Consider the following 22,199-nt stretch of genomic DNA (forward strand, 5'->3'; position numbering starts at 1 on the left):
CCATTAACATTACACCAATTTAGGGTTCACAACCTTAGTATTTAAAGTTAGCTACTCATAATAGAATACAAAATCAAAGTAATGAATAAAGTCATCAAACTTACAAAGAGGGTAAAGTACAAAAACTCCCAAAAGTAATGGTATATTCAATGTTCTAAGTGTAGCCCCTATTTTCTGACAAGCTACTGCACAAAAACCCTAGTCATTTTATTTATAATGCTCCAAAAGTCGTGGATAAAAAGTGACAAAAATGACGTTGTAGATAAAGTCAACGACAACAGAATGGGCCGCAGAAGGCATTTGTGGACCGCACATCTCCCTTTTCACTGCAGAACTGATCACAGAGTTTTCCAGTTTTCCATCGCATTTTGATTATGCGGTCCGCATATTGGTTTCACGGTCGCATATCGTATCGCAAAATCATCTTCACTGGAAACCATGTTGCATTTGTGCGATCATTATGCGGTCCACATAAGCATTGTGCGACCGCAAAATGAACCGCATATTTGACTCTCAGATATTGAGATGGTCTGTTTCACTCTGTGATGGTTCTGCGGTCCGCACATCACTTTTACGGTCGCAGACCTGCCGCATTTATGCTTTTCCTTGGGTTTTTGTCATCTTTTTCATGTTCTTGGTTCTTCAAGTTTGGTTTCCTGCAATACACCAAAACTACATAAGAAATGACTTATAATGCTTTAAAAGATGAGCTAAAGTCTATGTAATCAATATCAAAAGTGCCGCATTTCTATGGCACATCAGCCACCCTTATGCCCCGTATAACAACAACGGTAAAATGATACCCTTATACTCCGCATACAATAACCCAATCACACAATAATTCACATGTACTATCATCAAAACAACACAACATAATTAGCTCGTATCACAAGTACCTATAGGCCACAACCTTTTCAAAGATTCAACGATATCAATAATTTCACAACAGATAGCCCACGGCTCAACACAACGTGTATAGAATATCAATAACAACAACATGAACGGAAAAGTAACTCAGCAAGGACAACACCTCCATTAAACACAACTTCAAGTTAAATAAATTAATTTATCTTGATAACTTCAATTCCAATTAATTATTTAAAGATAAACTGAATAATGAAAGTATCTCCATAAATTTCGGATAAAGAATACTTACCCAAATCAAACTCGTGAAGAACCCCTCTAGAATTGCCCATAACTGAGGTTTACAACTCAAAAAATGATAAAATCCTCAAACCCCCGAAATATATTCTTCTTCCCAGCCATGTTCGCATATGCGACACATTAGCTGCTTCTGCGGCGTCGCTTTTGCGACCAAAATTCCGCTTATGCGGAGAAGCACTGGAGGCCCGCCCTTCGCACTTGCAGAAAAAGCTTCGCTTCTGCACAAACGCAGGTGCGACCAAAATCATGCTTCTGCGTTGCCTTTCGCTTATGCAATCTAAGATTCCGCTTCTGTGGATGCGCAAATGTACCAGCATTCCGCTTATGCAGGCTTCCCTCTTCCTGTCCAATTTCGCTTCTGCGATCAAAGTGCCGTATCTGCGGGCTCGCATCTGCGATCAACCCCCCGCAGATGTGGACACACCAGAAATCTGCCAGACCAGCCTTAACCAAAATGATCCAAAACGATATGAAACTCATCCGAGCCACTCAGGACCCAGTCCGAATATACCAATAAGTACCATAATATAACACGGACCTACTCAAAGCCTCAAATCACATCAAACAATGTCGAAACTACGAATCTCATCTCAAATCGAACTTATAAATTTTCAAATCTTCCAACTTCTAAAACTCGTGCCGAAACATACCAATCAACCCGGAATGAACCCAAATTTTGCACACAAGTCCCAAATGACATAACGAAACTATCCCAATTCTCGGAACCAAAATCTGAACCCGATATCATCAAATTTAACTCTCGGACAAACTTATGAACATTTCAAACCTTTTTATTTCCAACTTTTGCCAATTAGTACTGAAACCTTCTAGGAATATCCAAATGCAAATCCGGGCATACGCCCAAGTCCAAAATTACCACCGAAGCTATTGGAATCATCAAAACACCATTCTGGAGTCATCTACATAAAAGTCAAACTTAGTCAATTCTTCAAACGTAAAGCTTCAAATCATGAAATTCATTCTTCCAACTAATTCTGAATGATCCGAAAATCGAATTCGACTACAAACACAAGTCATAACACATAATACGAAGATGCTCGAGACCTTAAGCCACCGAACGGAATGCTAATTCTCAAAATGACTGGTCGGGTCCTTACATTTTGCACAAACGTTGGTCCTCGAATATGCCAAGTACCATTTTGAGGTCATCAATTAGTGAATGTACTCACCATACATATATCGGGGGTGACCCCACGTCACCCCAATCCACATAATCCCGACAACACCATCTCAATTGAAGATTATTTCTCCTATCCACACTGATAAATCTTAGAACCAAATTTCTCACCATCAGATCATTCCCAAAAGACCTGATTCCCACATTAACATACGATATCAGCCCCAACCAGCTGTAACAACTCGTGCCTACACCCACCAGGTACAACCACACGACGTAACATACCACACATATATCCATAACAACATCTTTGATCATGATAGCTGCTCATAATCAAATACAACACCAGCAAATAACCTCGTCTCATCTAAAACCTCGTTTCAAACCTTCACAACACTGGCAACAATGTAAGAGACATGAAGACCACATAACTATTCACCCGAATCATCAAGTCACATTTAAGCCACTTGGACACACACCTCGTAAGCTAAAACCCAATAAACACAATGCGAATATGAATAATTATGCAAAGAGAAACACATGAGAGAATTATCAAACAAGCCTGACAGGCACAACTCTCTATCAGTACCATACTACGAATCAATTTCACAAAGGACAATTAAAACACATGAACTAATCACAAGGAACTCATCCTGATATAACTTTCACCACGGCACGTAGCCCAGTTCAAACATTATCGAACCATATAAAAATGCGAGGATCCTATCCTCAGTTCCGAATATAAGTAGTATACACATCATGCCAACCGAAACCTTCCATTTTTTTAAAAAACTATTCCGCTAAATAAATCACAACACATAATGAACCCCTATTCCGGTAGGGTATCTAAATCATAAATTGTAACCAAACCATCTAGAAATCACATCAAAACCCACCGTAATGAGTAATAGAAAGTCACTTCTAGCCTCATAGCTCTCAATAGTGAACAAAAAAAATATGATAGACATGGGCTACCACCATAGAATCTCCCAATAGGGGTAAACACATAAGTAGAGTACAAAATCACGAAGCTCACCCATATGTGAAACATGATAGGAGGACTTACCTCGATAAGCAAAACCGAATCAAAATAAGGATATCGCTCATCTATAATAGATTAAAACCATACTTGTAACGACACCATATGCTATGGCGGCCTCAGCCATACCAATGCAATATATCAACGGGCCGAGCCTCTCCCTCTAGGGTGTCCTCTATCTACCTGTCTTCCACCCCTAACTAGCTGTGCAGGTGGAGTAGCAACTGGAACAGAGCCCGTGACCTGAGTGCCCTAATGAAATCTGCCCCTCCCAAGTCTAGAACAATCTCTCATGATGTTTCTAGTATCAACATACTCATAACAACCCCTATGCGGGCGCGACTACTCGTACTGAATCTGTGCCGGATAACTGGAATAGCCGCTGTAGGAACCTCGTGCTGGTGGTGCACTAAAAGATGACTGCCCTATATGAGTATCCTGACTAACTGGAGCACCACGAGTAGTTTTAATTGTGGACTGGGCTGGTCGACTGCCTGAGCCTCCGCCATGATAAGTCATAGCTGAAGAGTAGAATCCACTGAACCCTCTAGAACTTCGAGACCTCTTGGTCTCCTTAGCCTCCCTTTCCTCATCCCGAACACGTTCTAACATCCTGATAATCTCCACCACCTGCTTAAATAGAGTATCAGTCTTCAACTCTCGAGCCATGCAGAATCTAAGATCATAACTGAGTCCCTCAATAAATCGGCGGACTCGCTCTTTGACTATAGGAACCAAAGTAGGTCCATGACAGGATAACTCACTAAGCCTGATGGCATACTCTGACACCGTCATGGTGCCCTGACGCAGCTGCTCAAAGTCTGCGTGCCACGCATCCTGGAGGGTCTAGGGAATAAACTCCCTAAAAAATATCTCTGAAAACTGATCCCAAGTGGGTGGTGTTACATCGGCTGGTCTATCCTCCTCATAAACCTGCCACAACTGATACGCTGCCCCCGACAGCTGAAATATAGTGAAAGCAACTCCGCTCACCTCCACAATACCCATGTTGTGGAGAATACAATGACACTTATCTAGAAATCCATATGCATCCTCGGTGGCTGTGCCACTGAAAGTAGATGGACTATACCTCTTTAACCTCTCAAGTCATAACACGCAAGTCATAACACATAATGCGAAGCTTCTCGAGACCTTAAGCCACCGAACAAAATGCTAATTCTCAAAATGACCGGTCGGGTCATTACACATATTCTAGATACAGCAAGAGCATTGAAGTTTCAAGTAAGTATCCCTACAAGATTCTAGGGTGAATGCATTAAAAAAATAGTCCATGTGATCAATAGGTTACCTATTGTTCTGTTAAATGGCAGGACTCCATATGAAGCTTTACATAACAAGTCACCTTCATTAGCTAATCTTAAGGTGTTTGGATGTCTTTGTTATGCCACCAGTGTAGTTAAAGAAGATAAATTTTCACCAAGAGCAAGTGCATCTGTATTTCTGGGATATGCAGAAACACGGAAGGGCTATAGGCTAATGGACTTATCTGCTAACTGCTTCTTTGTTTGCAGAGATGTGGTATTCAAGGAGCATATCTTTCCATTTGCCAAACCTGCTCCCCAAACTCATATTGCATAAGAACACACAACAGCTGATGTGTTTGTGACACATCATGAGCAACATGAGCCCCCACCATAGTATCCTCTTAATGGTTCAGACTTGCAGCCCGAGAGAGTTGGAGATAGTATCCCAGAGGAGTCTACTGAGCCAATAAGTTATGATGCACATACAACAGTTGACACTAAAGAAAGTGAAGAAGTTGTAGAGGAAGATGCTGATGTTGAGCAGGTCTTACCAGTGGCTGTAGAGGATAACAATGTTGATATGTCTGAGACTGGAGTTGCTGATTCAATCCCATATGATGCAGACATGTTTGCACCTACACAACAACAATCAACACTACTAAATGATACCATTCTCCCATCAGTTGTGGGGCTGAAAAACAATGGAGTAAGCAAGTCCAAAAGGGCTTCAAAGGAGCCCTTGTGGCTACAAGAGTATGTGACCACCAAGAAGGGACATGGATCCTCATATCCACTGTCCAACTACTTATCCTATGTAAGGTTGACAGACAAATGCAGGAGCTTCATGACTAACATTTCCACATTGACTGAGCCAAAGACCTTCACTGAGGCTTCAAAGGACAAAAGGTGGATTGAGGTAATGGAAATGGAGATCAAGGCATTAGAAGATAACAAAACCTGGAGTATTGTTGACCTTCCAAAGGGAAAAAGGTCCATTTAATCAAAATGGGTGTACAAGATCAAGTATAAGGCTAGTGGAGAAATAGAAAGATTTAAGGCCAAACTAGTTGCCAAGGGGTATAGCCAAAGAGAAGGTTTGGTTTATAATGAAACCTTCTTACCAGTTGCCAAGATGGTAACTGTGAGGTCTGTTATTGCTCTTGCTGCTTCTAGAGGTTGGAATATTTCACAAATGGATATATATAGTGCATTTTTGCAGGGAGATTTTTATGAGGAAGTGTATGTGAAACTTCCTCAAGGTTTCAGGAGATAGGGAGAGACAAAGGTCTGCAGACTACTGAAGTCATTATATGGTCTGAAACAAGCTTCGAGGTAGTTGAATATTAAGCTTAGTGAGGCTCTAATAGCTATATCCTGTAGGTTATGTTCAAAGCCTTAGTGACTACTCCTTATTCACTAAGAAAAAGGGTGAAGACTTTGTGGTAGTGTTGATATATGTAGATGACTTGTTGATAACTGGGAATAACACTCAGTTCATCAGTGAGACTAAGGCTGTGCTTTATCAACAGTTTAATGTCAAAGATTTTGGTGATCTTAAATACTTCCTGTGAATTGAAGTGTTGAGATCCAAGAGTGAAATTCTATTGAATCAAAGGAAATATTGTCTTCAGCTAATCTCTGATTTAGGCTTAGGTGGTGCCAAACATTTATCCACTTCAATAGACCTCAATCAAAAGTTTACTTTAGTTGAATTTGACAGACACACTGGGCTACAAGTGATGAAGTACTGTCTGATGTAAGTGAATATCAACGACTGATTGGTAGGCTGATTTATCTTACCATTACTAGGTCAGATATTGTATTTATAGTGCAAACTCTTAGTCAGTTCATGCAAGAGCCCAAAAAGTCTCATTGGGATGCAGCTGTGAGAGTTGTCAAATACATTAAACAAGAGCTAGGGATAAGAATATTTCTAAGAAGCTCTAATGGAGACAACTTGACATGTTTCTATGATGCTGATTGGGCAAGCTGCCAAACACACACATATCAGTAACTGGATACTTGATCAAATTTGGCGATTCACTCATCTCTTGGAAGTCTAAAAATCAGCATACTGTGTCAAGAAGCTCTGCAGAGGCAGAGTATCGAAGTTCATCAGTAGTGACAGGAGAAATTGTGTGGTTGTTGGGGCTATTTGCTAAGCTTGGAGTGATTATCAAGCACCATATGAATGTTTATTGTGATAGCAAGGCTACTTTACAAATTACAGTATAGAGATAGACTGCCATTTTGTGCGTGACAAGATTAAACAAGACTCATTTTGTGGGGACGAAAAATCAGCAGGTTGATTTATTGATTAAGGGGCTTGGCCAATCACAACATACATTTCTTTTAGGCAAACTTGGATTGCTCAACATTGTACACCCTCCAACTTGAGGGGGTATGTGAAGAATAGACGGATAATAGGTGGTTAAGTAGTTAAGTTAGTCTCTAGTTAGTTAAGGTAGTTAGTGGGTCCCAGCTGACCATGGTTAAGTTGTTAGAACCACAATTAAGTTAGTAGTACATATACACATGTAATTACATTTGTTCAATACATATTCATTTTCTCTCATCTCTACATCTCTCCACTTCTCTCAAACTCCTACCTAGATTGAATTCCACCGGTGAATGCATGGTTGAATCTGAGAGATAAACTCATATTCATCAAAGCTCAAACTAATAAACTAATTACTAATCTTATTGTAATTTATGACTCTCAAGGTTAAATTGTTTAATTTGACATAAACATGCCTAATGCAGGTTAGCTATTTTTTAAAAATCTCAATTCACGCAATAAAGGAAGAAAAAAAAACGAAACTGGCAAAGTACCAAAAGGGACCAAATGAAAGTGATCAGTAAAATGAAAGCACATGGCTACTAAGCTTTTTCAAGAAACGATAACCCTAAAGTGTAGACATGTCCGACAGGTTAACTAACTCGATTTTAATTATTCTTCAGATCACTTTTATCAATTTGGAACCTTCAACATTACTCCACTTTTAAATATTAATTCTTTCTTTGAAAGCAGACATAAATTGATTGAAAGTGACTACTTTAATATATAGTTTATATTAAAGGTTTGATTCTCATCAATTTTTCCCCCTATCAGTTATCAGGCATCCAAAAATAAAGGTCGACAAAGAAATGTCTTTTTCATATCTTAATTTTTTTTTTTATTTCTTGCACCTAATTAGAAGCTTGACCCCCTCTTTTCTATCATAATTATGTATAGACAGTAGTCAAAAATCAAAACAGTTTTCATCTATTTCCCAACATGAAGTTGATCAATTAAAACCTTTAATGACTAGTTTGACTTAGTGGGTTGTTTTAGTTATTATGACTTGACTTTAGCTCATAACTAGATTTTCTTTTCTATTTGTTTTTTTTGGTGTAAAGGTCATTATTTTGGCTAAGCCTTTACTAGACTTTTCCCACTTCAATCATTCATAGTAATTGAATCAACAAGAAAGTGGCTTTCATACTCACAATTGGAAGTATTTGATCTCAAATTTATTTCTTACAGACAGTTTTCAACTTCACTCTTACAGACCTGAATATTTGATTCTGAAGTGGCTAAATATTAAATAATTCGTAATATTTGGCTATGTCTTAAATAGCGGTCCTCCTCGCACATATATAGAGTAGCTGCACAAACACTCATTCTTATAGATACTTTTTAGATATTAGTCGGTACTTATTTTATCTTGAAATTTTGAATTAAAAATCTTATCTCCAGGATAATTCAAGATAATTTTGTCCCGAAAAATTGAACTGAAAAATTAAAATTTAGGATGTACTGGCTAATTATTAAATAACAGTCCTTTAGAGTGGCTACCTAGTGTCATTTCTGCTGATTATATGTGCACTGGGCCCATTTTAAATCTTAACGTCGCGGGCCTTGTTTGGAATGTGGACGAAAGATGTTGGGCTCCAATACTCTCCTCAACCCCATTAATATTTCTCTGTTATATAGCTTCAAACTGTCTGAAATAGTGCTGCAAAACCCTTGTAACCACCTCCTCTGAGGTTTTAGCAGAGCAACAATGGCGAAAACTGCACAAGCTAACAAAAATGACAGTTCATCAAAGAAGAAGAAGAATAAGAAGAGCAGCAAATCAGGTCCAAAACTCAAAGGCATGAAACACAAAGCAGCCGCAAAAAAAGAAAACCCTTTTGAAACAATTTGGTCACGTCGTAAATTCGACATACTTGGGAAAAAACGCAAGGGCGAAGAACGCCGTATCGGTGAAGCTCGTTCTTCTGCTATCGAAAAGGTAATTTTTTTTGTTGCAAATTGCAACTTCTTTTGACTGATTTTTCATTAATTAATTAACAGTTTTTGATGATTTTGAAATTAATTACAGAGGAAGAAGACATTGTTGAAGGAGTATGAGCAAAGTGCAAAATCGTCGAGTTTTGTTGATAAGCGTATTGGAGAGAATGATGAAGGGCTTGGCGAATTTGATAAAGCTATTTTGAGGTCTCAGCGTGAGAGACAGGTGAGCTTTAAAAGTTGTCTTCGTGGCCAAAGTTTTGATTTTTATTATCATGTTTAGCATAGAGTAGTGATTTTTATCATGTTAGTATAATGTAGTGATTTTTAGCATAAGTAGTGATTTTTATCATGGTTAACACAGTGTAGTGATTTTTATCAAGTTTAGCATATAGTAGTGACTTTTATAAGGTTTAGATTAGTGATATTTGTCTTGTTAGCTTAAAGTAGTGATTTTTATGTGGGAAAATAATATAAACTCATTTCTGCATCAAGGGTGTCACCTAGTGGTCAATGAAGTAGGAGGAGAGCCATGAAGACCCAGGTTCGAATTCCAATGGAAAGAAAATAGCACTAGGTGATTTCTTTCCATTTGCCTAAGTTTTGGTGGAGAGTTACCTATATCTTGTGCTGATGGGAGGTAGCAGATACCGGGTGGGTGGAATAGTTGAGGTGCACGCAAGCTGGCCCAAACACCATCTTAAAAAAAAAAACTCGTTTCTGAAGATGATGTTGATAAGTGGTCTTTTGGTGGCAATCGTTGAGATTTAGTTAGTTATGTTCTTTTAGCCTGGCAAATCTAAATAATGAAGAGACAGATAGAGAAGATTAGAGCACTAGCAAGATAGTGATCTTTCCCTCAAAATACACAAGTTCCTTTAAAACTAAAACTAAAAGTTGTAACCTAACCAGCTGGTTCCCTGGATATTCGAATACGCTCAACTTACATAATCCAAAGGAGAGGGCTCGAACCCCCACAGAGGACCCAGCCATTGTATGTCTGAAAGTAGGGAGCGATACAAATCAATTAAACCCATTTTCAAACAAAGAAGATAATACTAGAAAGTATGGAGTCTAATAGCCTGTTTGGCCAAGGTTCTCCAAAGCCAAAAGTTTTTTTTTTTTTTTTTTTTTCCAAAAGTTGAAGTGTTTGGCAAAGCTTTTAGAAGTAAAAAAGTACTTTTAAGTAGAAGCAGAAGCAGCTTTGGAGAAGCAGAAAAAAGTAGCTTCTCTCCAAAAGCACTATTTTGAAAAGCACTTTTGAGAAAAATACAACAGTTTTTAAAAGTCTGGCCAAACACTAATTGCTGCTCAGAAGTGCTTTTCAAATTAATTAGCCAAACACAAACTGCTTCTCACCAAAAGTAATTTTTGAGAAAAAGCACTTCTCAAAATAAGCTGATTTTTGCAGCTTGGCCAAACATGCTATAAGAATGGGAAAGGAATGGATCTTTGCCTGTTCATTTCGTCAGAATTGCCAGATTAACCATTAAATGTTCCTTATGATTCTAGAGGTTTTGGATAGGAAGGCGGCTAAGCTCCACTTAAAGGTGCTAAATAAGGGCATTCATTAGAATTTCAATGCGCATTGAGCGAGTAGTTAGTTCACGTCTTTTTGTATGAGATAAATGATTGCATGTTTATACTAATTACTTTTGTTGTACTTTTGTTTCATTATTTGTTACTTCTATTGTTGTTGTTGACAATTATTGTACTTCTGTTGCTGATAATATGCAGGTGAAGTTGAAGAAAAACAAGTATAATCTGTCAGATGAGGATGAAGAGGACTTCGATATCGGTGCCTCATTTGGAAGGGATGATTTTGATGAAGAAGTCCCATTTGATGAGGATGAGGAGGATTATGGGAGAAATGGTGAGAATAACCCTTCTCAGTGTTGTTTTCTCATCTCTCTGGCGAATAGTTTAGTTTTATTTGTCGTGCAATATTGACGAATTCAACTTCCTTCTTTTGCTCATTTCTGTACGTATAAAAAGTTGTATGGAACATACATACATGTGTATGTGCTCGCGCTCATGAGTAGATGCATATATTAGTTGTTTCTGGTCAGGGCCACTAGCATTATATCTAAAATAGTTTCTTTAGCCCAAATTGCCTTAATTAGACGATATTATTGGTTCTTAGCCAAATCAATTGCTTGTGAATTGGAATCCTTTAATTGACTAGTACATCAACACACACGATATTCTCTGTTGCAGTGTTGCTGCATCATGCCATACTAGGTAGGTGTATGGAGATGGGATTTACTAGGTACAACTATGTAATGGTCTAGTCAGTTTTCTGTGCATCTTGAAGGATTTGCAGATTTGCATTCAGAATAAATTTCTTATACACTTACGCTCCTCTTAGCCAACTGAATTGTTACTGAAAATAGTAGAACCAATTAACACTACCTAAATATGGACAGATTTTTTTTCTTGATAAGTACCTAAATGTGAAAGAAAAAAAGAATTTTAATTTTCTAGACTGACTTTCTAGAAGACTTTGATTATATATTTTTCAGGTGTCCCTAATATCCGTGAGTGTGGAGAACTTTTAGTTTGTTATATGTTGAAGTATCATTGTAGACATCCTAAAATTTGTTTTTTATTAATTTAGTACTCCCTCTGTTCCAATTTATGTGATGATGTTTGACTGAGCAGGGAGTTTAAGAATGAGAAAAAGACTTTTGAAACTTGTCTTCTAAAACAAGCCATAGAAATTTTGCGGATATAAATCATTACATAAGGATAAAATGAGAAGTTTAAAGTTAAATTGTTAAATATCGAAAGGTGTCATTCTTTTTTGGACCGACTAAAAGGAAAGAGTGTCAGAAAAATTTGGGACAGAGGGAGTAGTAGATAGTCTAGAGGTCTAATGAGCACGAGGTGCATCAAGTCAATTACTTCAAGATGCAATGTAAAGACCAACCTTTTCCCCTCATGTCGGAGAGTTGCAGCAAATCCTGGGCATATTGGTACAACAACAACAACCCAATGTAATCCCACAAGTGGGGCCTGGGCATATTGGTACTTTATCAAATTCTGCAGGAAAATATACAGATATTCGTAAATCTGATAATTGACTTCAGAAATTGAGCAACAGAGTGCACAAGTTTGGTTGCATTGATTTGAAGTTCAGCTGCATTTATCAGTTGGGCAATCCCATTTGGTTCCACCCTGAAATAGCACTAGAACACAACTGTAGTGCTATCGTTAGCATTCTCTAGAATATTTTTGCCATGCTAATGATGGAAAGTTCCCTTCCTTTCAGTTGACAGTGGACAATTTTCGCAACCAAAAGATATTACTGATACATCTGCCGTATCCACCATTTCTCCTCTTTAATTTGGTGGATTATGAAAATTGAAGAAATGATATGCTGAATTGTACTATAAATCTTGTGCTGCATGTACTGTGACGTATGCTTGTTCATAGCTATGACAAACTGATAGGTTGAGTGCTAGATAAATGAAAAGAAATTCTGATTGGAATTTGAACTTCTAGATACGGGAAAAAATGGAACAGTGACTATTTGCCATACCTTATCCCAAAAAACAGGAAAGAAACAGTTACAAATAAGTGGAGAAGGAAAATATGATATGATAAGTGAGGCATAGAAGTCCTTAATCAATGGAAATGTGTTGTATGATTCTCCTTTGATAAGTTTTAAAGCCCTTAGCCAATTTTTTCCATTTGATATAATGATATGCTTTCCATTTTGCTTCCTTTGTAAAAGAGGAGCTGCTCTAGAATTGTTTTCATGTCATAAGGTCTAAAGGGCTCTATTATTGGAGTGAGCAAATTGTCCCGTTTTCAGTTTTTCTTACTACTTGCTCCTTGGGCAAGTGTTAAGAAGTAATATTGCCATTTTTTGTGTTTTCTATTCCTTCAATTCCATTGTGAATAGAAAATGGTCAATAAACCATCCTGCTGTCCTAAAGGTTGTAAGCCTGCTATCCATTGAATAAAGAACCTTAGAGCTGCACATCTCGAAAGATGTAGGTGAAAACTGGCCTTTTCCCTTTCTCAGAATCTTATTACAACATAAAGAATGGAAGAACAACAATTCATTTTCATTTAAAGTAAAGAGACAGGAATGTTAGTATTAAATATCAGATGATGATTTTGAGTTTCCTTTGTTTTTGGCTCGTTCTCGGTCCTTGTGAACTTCTTGTTGTTGCTATATGTGGTATTTCTAAATTATAATGAAATGAATTACTCTTTCCATCCAAAAAATGACCTGCTATGACATGTATTTATGAGTTAACTGCTCGAATAGTTAAGTATTGGGTTTGTTAGAGAAATGTTTAGAATGATACTAGTTTAATATGTCAAAAATGGAGTAATTTGTTGCCAAGATGTCACGATGAATTTAAAATCATATAAATAAGAATACTTTGAACTTGTAGAGGGAGAAAACCTTTTTATTCTAAAACATGTGCTGAGCTTTTCGGGATAGACCAAGAAAGTTGGTCACTTTCTTTGGTTCAATGGAGTACCTTTTCACTTTTTGAGTCAGGGTAGGATTGCTTTACTTGTATATTGTATTTAGTTTGGCCTACTCTGTATCCTGAATGGTAAGGATACCTATTTTTCTTTTATTGTCAGATGTCCCTCCTTTTTTTGGCAGTTACTGCATAACAGTCTTAAGTCTATGTACATTTGAAAGAAACCATGAGCTTTTGATGGGGTGGAGAACGACTATGTACATTTGAGGAATAGCTTCTCATTCCTATTGTCTTTTGGTGCACCAGTGAGGTTCCAGTTTGTGTAGAAGAATTGGTATTGTTCATATGTTGTAGATTCTCTAACTTCTTATATACTGTTTGTTTACTGGAGATTTTTCTGTTATTGATAAATTATTTACCTTCTAAAAAAAACTATGAAGTTCTTATATAGTAACACAAGTTTGGGGCAAAGGAGAAAGTTTTCGATGGTCTTGATGCTCTTGGAGACTTAGGCTAGCTTCTTCCTGGACTTTGTTATAGAAGATATATCCCTTATTCAAAAAATAAAATAAAATGAGAAAAACCTATGAAGAAAAACCATTATCTTAAACCTAGTCTGGTGCCAGCTAGAGGATTACAATCATGATAAGATTCAATTTTTTTCAATATCCTGTTTACAGTGAAGGTGGTAATGTTCACCTTGGATTTTCTGCTATCTGGCATCTTAAATCGATCTTGTATGATCTGCTTTCCTCATAACAGCTGTCTGTTTCTGTGCAGATAGGTCAGCTATCTTCGGACACCTCAACTCTCATGGATCTCAGAATGCCCTAGCAGGTCCAGTGGAAGCCGAGGAAAATGTTAGATGCTTCCTCATTTTCACCTCCTCTTGATGAATATTCCCTGCTCTATTTTTGAGTTTTACTCTATCAAGCTGCTAACAAATGAAATAGGGGATATCCTTCTCCCTCTAGGCCTCTACTATGATAAAGAGCTTACTTAATTGTTACGCTGACTAATGTTGCATGATTTCACCTTGTAACGTAAACTGCTGCTCCATGCTTTTTTTTGGGTCGTATGAAAAGAAAGAAATCAAAGATGCTTAAGGAAGGGCTGCATCTACAAACAAGATCAAATATAAGTGTCTATATCTTTTCGGTTTTTGGTGTAAGTTGCTTAATGTACGTGTTATTGATGCATTACTAGATCTTCACAGTACCCTATAAAAGGTATGAACGGTGTATAGAGACTGAGATATTCTTTTGGCTGTACAGAGTACAGACGGCACCAGCTTGATGCAATTTCATCAATAAAATTCTTTACTTATCAAAAAAAGGAATCGTTGTTCTCCACCTAAGCTGTCAGCGGGCGGTGGTATGCTTTGACTGATGATACTGAACTAGCTTTTATTTCTGATAAGATGTCATTTACACATGGGTAACAGTACAATTACATATGAGAACACCGATTTTAGTTGCTGCCGGTAAAAACCTGGGTCCGAAAGAGATAAAAATAAAGATTGTTATCAAAAGAAACAGGTTCTTACTTTCTTACTGGGAGCATGCATCATTTTGCGTGGGATGATAGTCCATAGTTCACAAACATGTCTCGAAAGATTCTCTTTGTTGTTATTTGCAACCCATATGTCGTTCTGCTCCTGATTTGGTGTACCATTTATTACAGAGGCAGAAAACCAAGAAAGAAGTGATGGAGGAAATTATTCAAAAGAGTAAATTCTTTAAGGTTTGTCATTGTTTAATGTCTTATTGTTGCTATCTGATAAGAGAATGGTTTGTTTACTTGCCATATGTTTGACAATTCTTTCGTTTTTCCTACATTGTTAGGCCCAAAAAGCAAAGGACAGAGAAGAAAATGATGAATTAACTGAACAATTGGACAAAGACTTTACATCGCTGGTGGAGTCGAAAGCCTTATTGTCACTGACCCAACCAGACAAGATAAATGCTCTGAAGGCTCTTGTGAACAAGAACATTTCAGTTGGTAATGTGAAGAAAGATGAGGTAGCTGATGTTCCCAGAAAAGCATCTATTGGAAAGGTATAAGTGGGTTTTTTTTCCCGATTGCCGGATACATTCCTGATGTATACCGAGCATCTTAGTCTTCCCTCCTTTCATGTGCGTCAATGTATTTTGTTCACCATCTCTTTTAGGTTTCTAGTGCATCATCCATGAATAAATTACCATAATCTTTCTTTTGATTGTATTATATTTGTCTATGTTGACCACTTTAGATTCCTAATTTGTTTCAGGAAAAGCCTGACACTTATGAGATGCTTGTTAGTGAGATGGCACTGGATATGCGTGCTCGCCCATCAGACCGGACAAAGACTCCCGAGGAAATTGCGCAGGAGGAGAAAGAACGGCTGGAATTGTTGGAGGTATGACTGTGCTATGACAGAATCAAGAGCTCCTTGTGTCTCTTTATACCATGCATTACAAATGACAGTATTTTGTGCATGATGGCGAAAGTGGTTACATTTCTATTAGTAAATTGCACAATTATTTTCTTGACCAACTCAAGTCCTTTTGACAGTGTTTTCTTTTTGAGGATTGAGGATCCTGTTTCTATTGATTAATTTTAGCATATCTGCTTTAATATTATCCGTATGTGCTTTCAAGTGGTTGTAATGTATGACTTCATTGTCTGCTGGGTGGTTGATGTTCTTGCATCATCATTAGTGTTCTTTAATGCGTTCATCAGGAAACTGGCTACTGTGTATTGGTAGTGATTGCTTTTTTTTCGAGCACTTTCACATGGTAATGTTCTAAAACACAATAAATTCCTTTAGCAAGGAAATTTAGCTGGATTATTATTTCAAAGATCTAACACTATTACGATTGGCATCGTTTTGGTAGGATAAGGAGCATTTATGTTTTGGATATAGTAGATATTTTCTAATCAAAGCTTTTTCAATTTTCAGCAAGAACGTCAAAAGAGAATGGCTGCTGCTGATGATGAGAGTGATGAAGATAGAAATGCATCTGATGATAACAGTAAATTGGTCAAAGACCCAAGAGCTGTATCTGGCGATGATCTTGGGGACGATCTTGAGGAGGTGCCTAGAACTAAGTTGGGTTGGATTGGCGAAATTTTGAGAAGGAAAGAAAGTGAACTTGAGAGTGAAGATGCTGCTTCTACTGGGGATTTAGAGAGTGAGGAGGACAATGGTGAGGATGAAGGAAGTGACGATGGGGAAGATGAAGGAAATGATGATGGGGAAGATGAAGGAAGTGACGAGTATGATGAAGAACAAGGAAAGACACAGACTATTAAGGACTGGGAGCAAAGTGACGATGATATTATTGATACTGAGCTAGAGGATGATGACGAAGGTTTTGGTGATGATGCTAAGAAGGTGGCGAAAATAAAGGGCCATAAGGAGGTATCCATCAAGGGAAAACAAGTTGGCACTTTACAAACCGAAAAAGAAAAAGTGACGGTGAAGCATAGACAAAATGAACTTCCCTATACAATTGAAGCCCCCAAAACCCTTGAGGAGTTTACTTCATTGATAGACAATTGTTCTGATGATCAAGTTATTGAAGCAATTAGGAGAATTCGTGCATTCAATGCAATAACTGTCGCAGCAGAGAATAAAAAGAAAATGCAAGTATGATACTCTGTTCTCACTGTAATTTCTTTAAGATTGATGTTTGACCTCTGAGAATTTCTTCCTTCTCCTTTGTGTGAACAAATGGTATGAAGTTTTGCCTTGAATTTTTAAGAGTATTCACCATTTAACTGTATGTGAATATATCTGTACGTTGATCAAAAATGCATGTTGTGTTGTTAGATGATAAGGTTATGGGTACTGTGTATAGATAAGTCATTTTTGGTGGGTAAGTCTTTGCTACCTCAATTGCTTTATAAGTAGCTTGTTTCTTTCGTCAGGTTTTTTACGGGGTATTGCTGCAATATTTCGCTGTGTTGGCAAATAAGAAGCCATTGAATTTCAAGCTTTTAAACATGCTTGTAAAGCCGCTGATGGAGATGAGTGCAGCGACTCCATACTTTGCAGCTATATGTGCTCGCCAAAGGCTACAAAGGACAAGGGCACAGTTTTGTGAAGATCTTAAGAATACAGGTTGGTTTTGATAACCTGTTTGTTTCTTTAGTTGTTCTTTCTATCTCAGCTTGCATTCCTTGGCTTTACTTCTTGTGTTTAATTCATTTCGTCCATCCTCATAGGAAAAAGCAGTTGGCCATCTTTGAAGACCATCTTTCTGTTGAGGCTTTGGTCCATGATATTTCCATGCTCTGATTTTCGCCATTGTGTCATGACTCCTGCTATACTACTAATGTGTGAATACCTTATGCGGTGTCCCATCGTTTGTGGAAGAGATATTGCAATTGCTTCCTTCTTGTGCTCTTTGCTGCTAAGTGTAAGTGGATACCATGTTTCATTTATCTCCCATGCGCTGAAATTGATCATTTGTTTAAATTACGAGCGCTGGTATTTTGTTTGGTAAAGTATTCTGTGCCATCGGAGCACATATTGTTTCCGCCTGTATAATCTTCATCTTAATCAAAGCAGCATCTAGACTTCCGGATGTGTAGTGTACTGTCTCAGCCTAGCATATATCTTCTTACTTTATTGATAGTATGTGCGCCGTAGTAAACTTCTGCAACTTACCCTCCTTGGTCTAATTTTGTCAGTTCATCTATCTTTGAAACTATTTATAGTTATCTCCTTTGTTTCTCCCTCTTCCTGCTTAGTTTTTTGATGAATAAATTCCCTCTTCCCCTGCTTAGTTATGTATTTAATACATCATTTTAGTCCAGTGTGAGAGCTGTGATTCCTTAGAGAGCTAGTTGTTTTTTAAGTCACAACTTTAATTGCAAACATTTTCAATATCTTGCTCATTTGCTTGTATGTCTCTTATTGGTTTCATTTGTGATCTTCTAAAGATTTGGTATACACATGTGGTGTTTCTCATGCTCGAGATATGAATTCATACCCTAGCTTTGCTTGTTTAAGGTGTAAAAGGCTTCAGAAACTTTATTAGTTCTCTTCACAATCTGTTAGAACTACTTCTGATGTACCTCTTGTACATGTCTGCATACACTTGATGCTGTTGCATATATACAAATTTACCTCATCAAAGAAATAAAAAAAGGCTTCAGAAATTGTCACCTGAAATTTATAGGTGTCAATCTCAGATTTTTTATTTGGTAGTCTTTTTTTTAACAGGATATTTGGTAGACAGTCTTAAATTTCACTTTTCCTTACTCATAGGTAATGTCAGAATGCTATTATTTAGCATCTCGCAATTCGGTCTCTTTAGTTCTTTGCAGGTTTAAAGAGTTCATATGAAGAACTTATTCCCATATCATTTCGTTTTGACACCAATGCGCCTGGGCAAATTAGAGGCTAGGTAACCCAGGTAGTTATATAGAAGTGCCTCACGTATCGAAGTGATCACCGATTTATCCAATGAGCTGAGCGAAGCCCACTATCTAATACTCCCTTGTTCCCTATTTGTTATTACTTTTGTTGTCTGTTCCAAAAAGATTGCACCTTTTTATATTTCGGAAGTAGTTAACTTAAACATTCTCATCTTGTCATTGGTACGGCTTTGTTGCAGTCTCCACTGGAAATTAAAACTAATACTTTAACTTGGTACTATGTGTAATTTTTTGCATATTTAGCTTATTATTGAAACTCTTTGTTTCTTCCTTAGACTTTGTGTTCGGTCAAACACAGTTAGGGCTGTCAAATTTGGCCCCAGCCTAAATGACCCGCCCAATGTTGGGCTGGTCATTGACCCGTCCATTTATTGACCTCAGCCCACCATCTCAACCCATTTAAAGTTGGGCTGATTTTTAGCCCAAATTGATCCATGAGTAACATTATCAAAATATCTTAGAAATAATTTCTTTTTGTTTGATATGTTTTATAAGACCATAACAAAAGAAAAATGTCTTATTTAGTAATTTTACAATTCATAAGAAAACAACACATATTAAGTAAAGCTTGATAAGATTTGGGCGGGTTGACCCAACCTATCTTAGACCAAGTTTTAGCCCATCTTGACCCAACCTATTTTAGACCAAGTAACTTTTGGGCGGACCCGCCCAATTATTGTCTCAACCTGTTTTGACACTCCCAAAATTGGCCCAACCCCCGCCCATTTGACACCCCTAAACACAGTCAAACAAATTGGAATAGAGGGAGTATCTTGCTAAAGTCACTCAACATTAAGGTTCAGGTAGTGCTTAGGACTTTTTCAGGTAAATGGAACCAGATTATTCGCAATAGTCAACTAGTCATCCCCCTTGCACCTATGAGTGACTGCACTCGACTCAAATTGGTTAGGGTAGCTATGTGATTTATTTTCAACTGTGGGTCAAACAACACGTGAAAATTAAAGATCGGTTGATCGTAGAAACGCACATTTTGGGATTAACTTTTGGTTTTTATTTTGTTTATTCTCAAAAACATTCTTCCTGGTTGATGGTGTTTGCAATTACAGAATGATCATATGAACTTAGTTCTCCAAGCTTATGGATATCAACTTCTTGCCCTGCAGGTAATTAAAGAATCTCAGAAGTTTTGTCCTGAGGCTATAGTGTTTATTCAAACTTTGCTGATGGCGGCTTTAGACAGAAAACAGCGGTCTAATTCCCAGGTTTGGCTTAGCTGAAGCTTATGATGTTCTTCTTGCTAATCTAATTCTTGAAGCTGTTAACCATCGCCCTTTTCTTATTTTGCAAATACTTTTTATTGTCATTGGGATGTGTTTTGGTTGCTTCCTTCCACTTGTGAATTGACAGGCATGTTCTTGTGCTGCAGTTGGATAACCTTATGGAGATCAAAGAATTTGGGCCTTTGCTTTGTATACGCAGTAGCAAAGTGGAGATGGATTCTTTAGATTTTCTTACGCTGATGGACTTACCAGAGGACTGTCAGTATTTCCACTCTGATAACTACAGGTTAGTTAGCGTTCTATTGACATGCATATGGACAAATCTATTAGATGAATCCCAAAGTTCGTTAAATTGTTAAATATGGCTCTATGTTAAGATACTTGAAACAAATTAGAAATATGTTCAATAAGTCTCTGTCTAGGTCCATTCAAGATGTGGTTTGTTATTTTTTTTGAGATGGTCAAGATGTGGTTTGTTATTCTAACTTTCAATATCCTAATATTATGATTGTCAATCAGCTGGTTAACATAACAAGTATCTCTTCTTGAAATTCTACACCTAATTTGCTTTTCTGGGAACCTGGAACTTGATGCGATTATATGGTTTCTCATTCAGGGCCAGCATGCTTGTAGCAGTTCTGGAAACCCTGCAAGGATTTGTAAATGTATATAAGGAACTTATTTCTTTTCCTGAGATTTTCATGCCAATTTCAAAATTATTATGCAAATTGGCTGGAGAAAATCATATTCCAGATGCATTAAGGGAGAAAATCAAGGATGTTTCCCAATTAATTGATACGAAGGCTCAGGAACATCACATGCTGCGTCAACCACTGAAAATGCGGAAGAAAAAACCTGTGCCCATCAGGATGCTTAATCCGAAATTTGAGGAGAAGTAATATACTTTCTTACTGCATTATCTTAAATTAAACGAATCAAATTGTTTGTTTCCTATTGAGCTTAATCATCTTCTGATCATCTACTTCTACAGCTTTGTCAAGGGTAGAGATTATGATCCAGATCGTGAGCGTGCTGAAATGAAAAAGTTGAAGAAACGTCTGAAACAGGAAGCTAAAGGTGCTGCGCGTGAACTGGTCAAGGATAATAGGTTCTTGGCCGAGGCGAAGGAAAGAGAAAAGGCCCTACTAGCCGCAGAAAAGTCTGAGAAACATGGGAAAAATCTTGCTTTTCTTCAAGAACAAGAGCATGCATTTAAATCAGGGCAATTGGGTAAGGGCCGGAAGAGAAGAAGATGAAATTAGCTTTTGGGTTGTCACTTGGAAAATCTTATTGTCAAATGCTTCCTGGTTTTTGGTAAGATCTCATTCTTTATGTTGCATTGACAGTGAATATATAATCAATTATTTTCCATGTGTTTGTCATGTTCAAATATCTGAACTAAATGTGGTCGTCATATGTAGTAGATGTGGAATACTAATGAACAACCCCTAATGCTACAGATCAGTGTGAAAACTGTTATTGCTACAAGTTAATGAAAGTTTGCTCCATTATTCCAGGGCAAGGAAGATGCAGAATGTTTGGAATTACAGAGGATTGAACGAGCAATTGCATGGTCTAAAAGCTGGATTCATATGGTTACAACATCCGCTTCTCTCTTTCTGCCCAGATGTGCCACTGTGATGTTATTGCACCTGTTGAACTTGGTTGCTATATTTGTATCATAATCATAGGCTCGAGCTGTGAAATGGAAGAGCTCTCGAATTTTGTTTTTATGTCTTATAGCTGAAGATCAGTTTTGTCCAACTCTATAGGCGAATATAATGTTGAGTTGTAAGAAGGGATAACTATGTTCCTCTGACTGATGCGCGCTGTTACTTGTTTCATGTTGTATTTGTCATTTACATCTAACAGAAGAAAGTATCAGTTCATTAGTGTTGAACCCATTTTGTTAGTCGACCATAGTTAACATAACCATTGAAATAGTAGCAGATCGGTTAAAATTCTGGTAAAGTGGTACTAATGTTACTCGTGTATAAACAACTTCAGCTGTAGCAAATTCAGAGAAATGGTTAAAGTTGGACAAGTAGTTCCCTTGATTTAACTTTCAAATATGGTTCTATATATGAAAATGGGATATACGAAACAAACTAAAAACAAACAAAAACAATAAGGAGATATGTTTCTTTCCTGTGGTATAATTTAGAGAAACTTTATGTTAAGAAAACGGCTATAGTTTAATC

At 37.4% G+C, this 22,199-nt stretch overlaps 2 protein-coding genes and 1 long non-coding RNA gene across 4 annotated transcripts; 2 read left to right on the top strand and 1 right to left on the bottom strand.

Moving 5' to 3' along the window:
• Positions 1–3,683: 3,683 nt before the first annotated feature.
• Positions 3,684–4,136, bottom strand: LOC138900298 (uncharacterized). Its single transcript, XM_070187022.1, has one exon. It carries the CDS (start codon positions 4,134–4,136, stop codon positions 3,684–3,686), a length of 453 nt encoding a protein of 150 aa, XP_070043123.1.
• Positions 4,137–8,592: 4,456 nt separating this feature from the next.
• Positions 8,593–21,898, top strand: LOC104093507 (uncharacterized). 2 transcript variants are annotated; one of them, XM_018769894.3, is made up of 15 exons: positions 8,593–8,883; positions 8,974–9,108; positions 10,620–10,755; positions 14,093–14,190; positions 15,014–15,073; positions 15,175–15,387; positions 15,600–15,728; positions 16,272–16,961; positions 17,243–17,435; positions 17,540–17,733; positions 19,882–19,980; positions 20,145–20,284; positions 20,615–20,893; positions 20,990–21,312; positions 21,516–21,898. In XM_018769894.3, exons 1-14 carry the CDS (start codon positions 8,653–8,655, stop codon positions 21,252–21,254), a joined length of 2,862 nt encoding a protein of 953 aa, XP_018625410.1. In that variant the 5' UTR covers positions 8,593–8,652; the 3' UTR covers positions 21,255–21,312; positions 21,516–21,898. The 2 variants fall into 2 exon arrangements, with proteins under 2 accessions (XP_018625410.1, XP_033511323.1); XM_033655432.2 differs by having other exon boundaries at positions 14,111–14,190.
• On the top strand, positions 14,197–14,833 carry LOC138899650 (uncharacterized). Its single transcript, XR_011411397.1, has 2 exons — positions 14,197–14,497; positions 14,605–14,833. It is a non-coding gene; the product is annotated as an uncharacterized lncRNA (long non-coding RNA).
• Positions 21,899–22,199: the final 301 nt, after the last annotated feature.

The sequence above is a fragment of the Nicotiana tomentosiformis genome, chromosome 10 (genome assembly GCF_000390325.3).
Source record: "Nicotiana tomentosiformis chromosome 10, ASM39032v3, whole genome shotgun sequence".
Classification (NCBI taxonomy): Eukaryota; Viridiplantae; Streptophyta; class Magnoliopsida; order Solanales; family Solanaceae; genus Nicotiana; species Nicotiana tomentosiformis.

Excerpts from the sequence above, each read along its gene's own strand:
- LOC104093507 (XM_018769894.3), top strand. The coding sequence starts at position 8,653 with ATGGCGAAAACTGCACAAGCTAACAAAAATGACAGTTCATCAAAGAAG. Across the intron at positions 8,884-8,973 it reads GTTCTTCTGCTATCGAAAAG|AGGAAGAAGACATTGTTGAA; the intron begins GTAATTTTTTTT and ends AATTAATTACAG. Across the intron at positions 15,074-15,174 it reads AAAAGAGTAAATTCTTTAAG|GCCCAAAAAGCAAAGGACAG; the intron begins GTTTGTCATTGT and ends CTACATTGTTAG.
- LOC138900298 (XM_070187022.1), bottom strand. The coding sequence starts at position 4,136 with ATGACGGTGTCAGAGTATGCCATCAGGCTTAGTGAGTTATCCTGTCAT.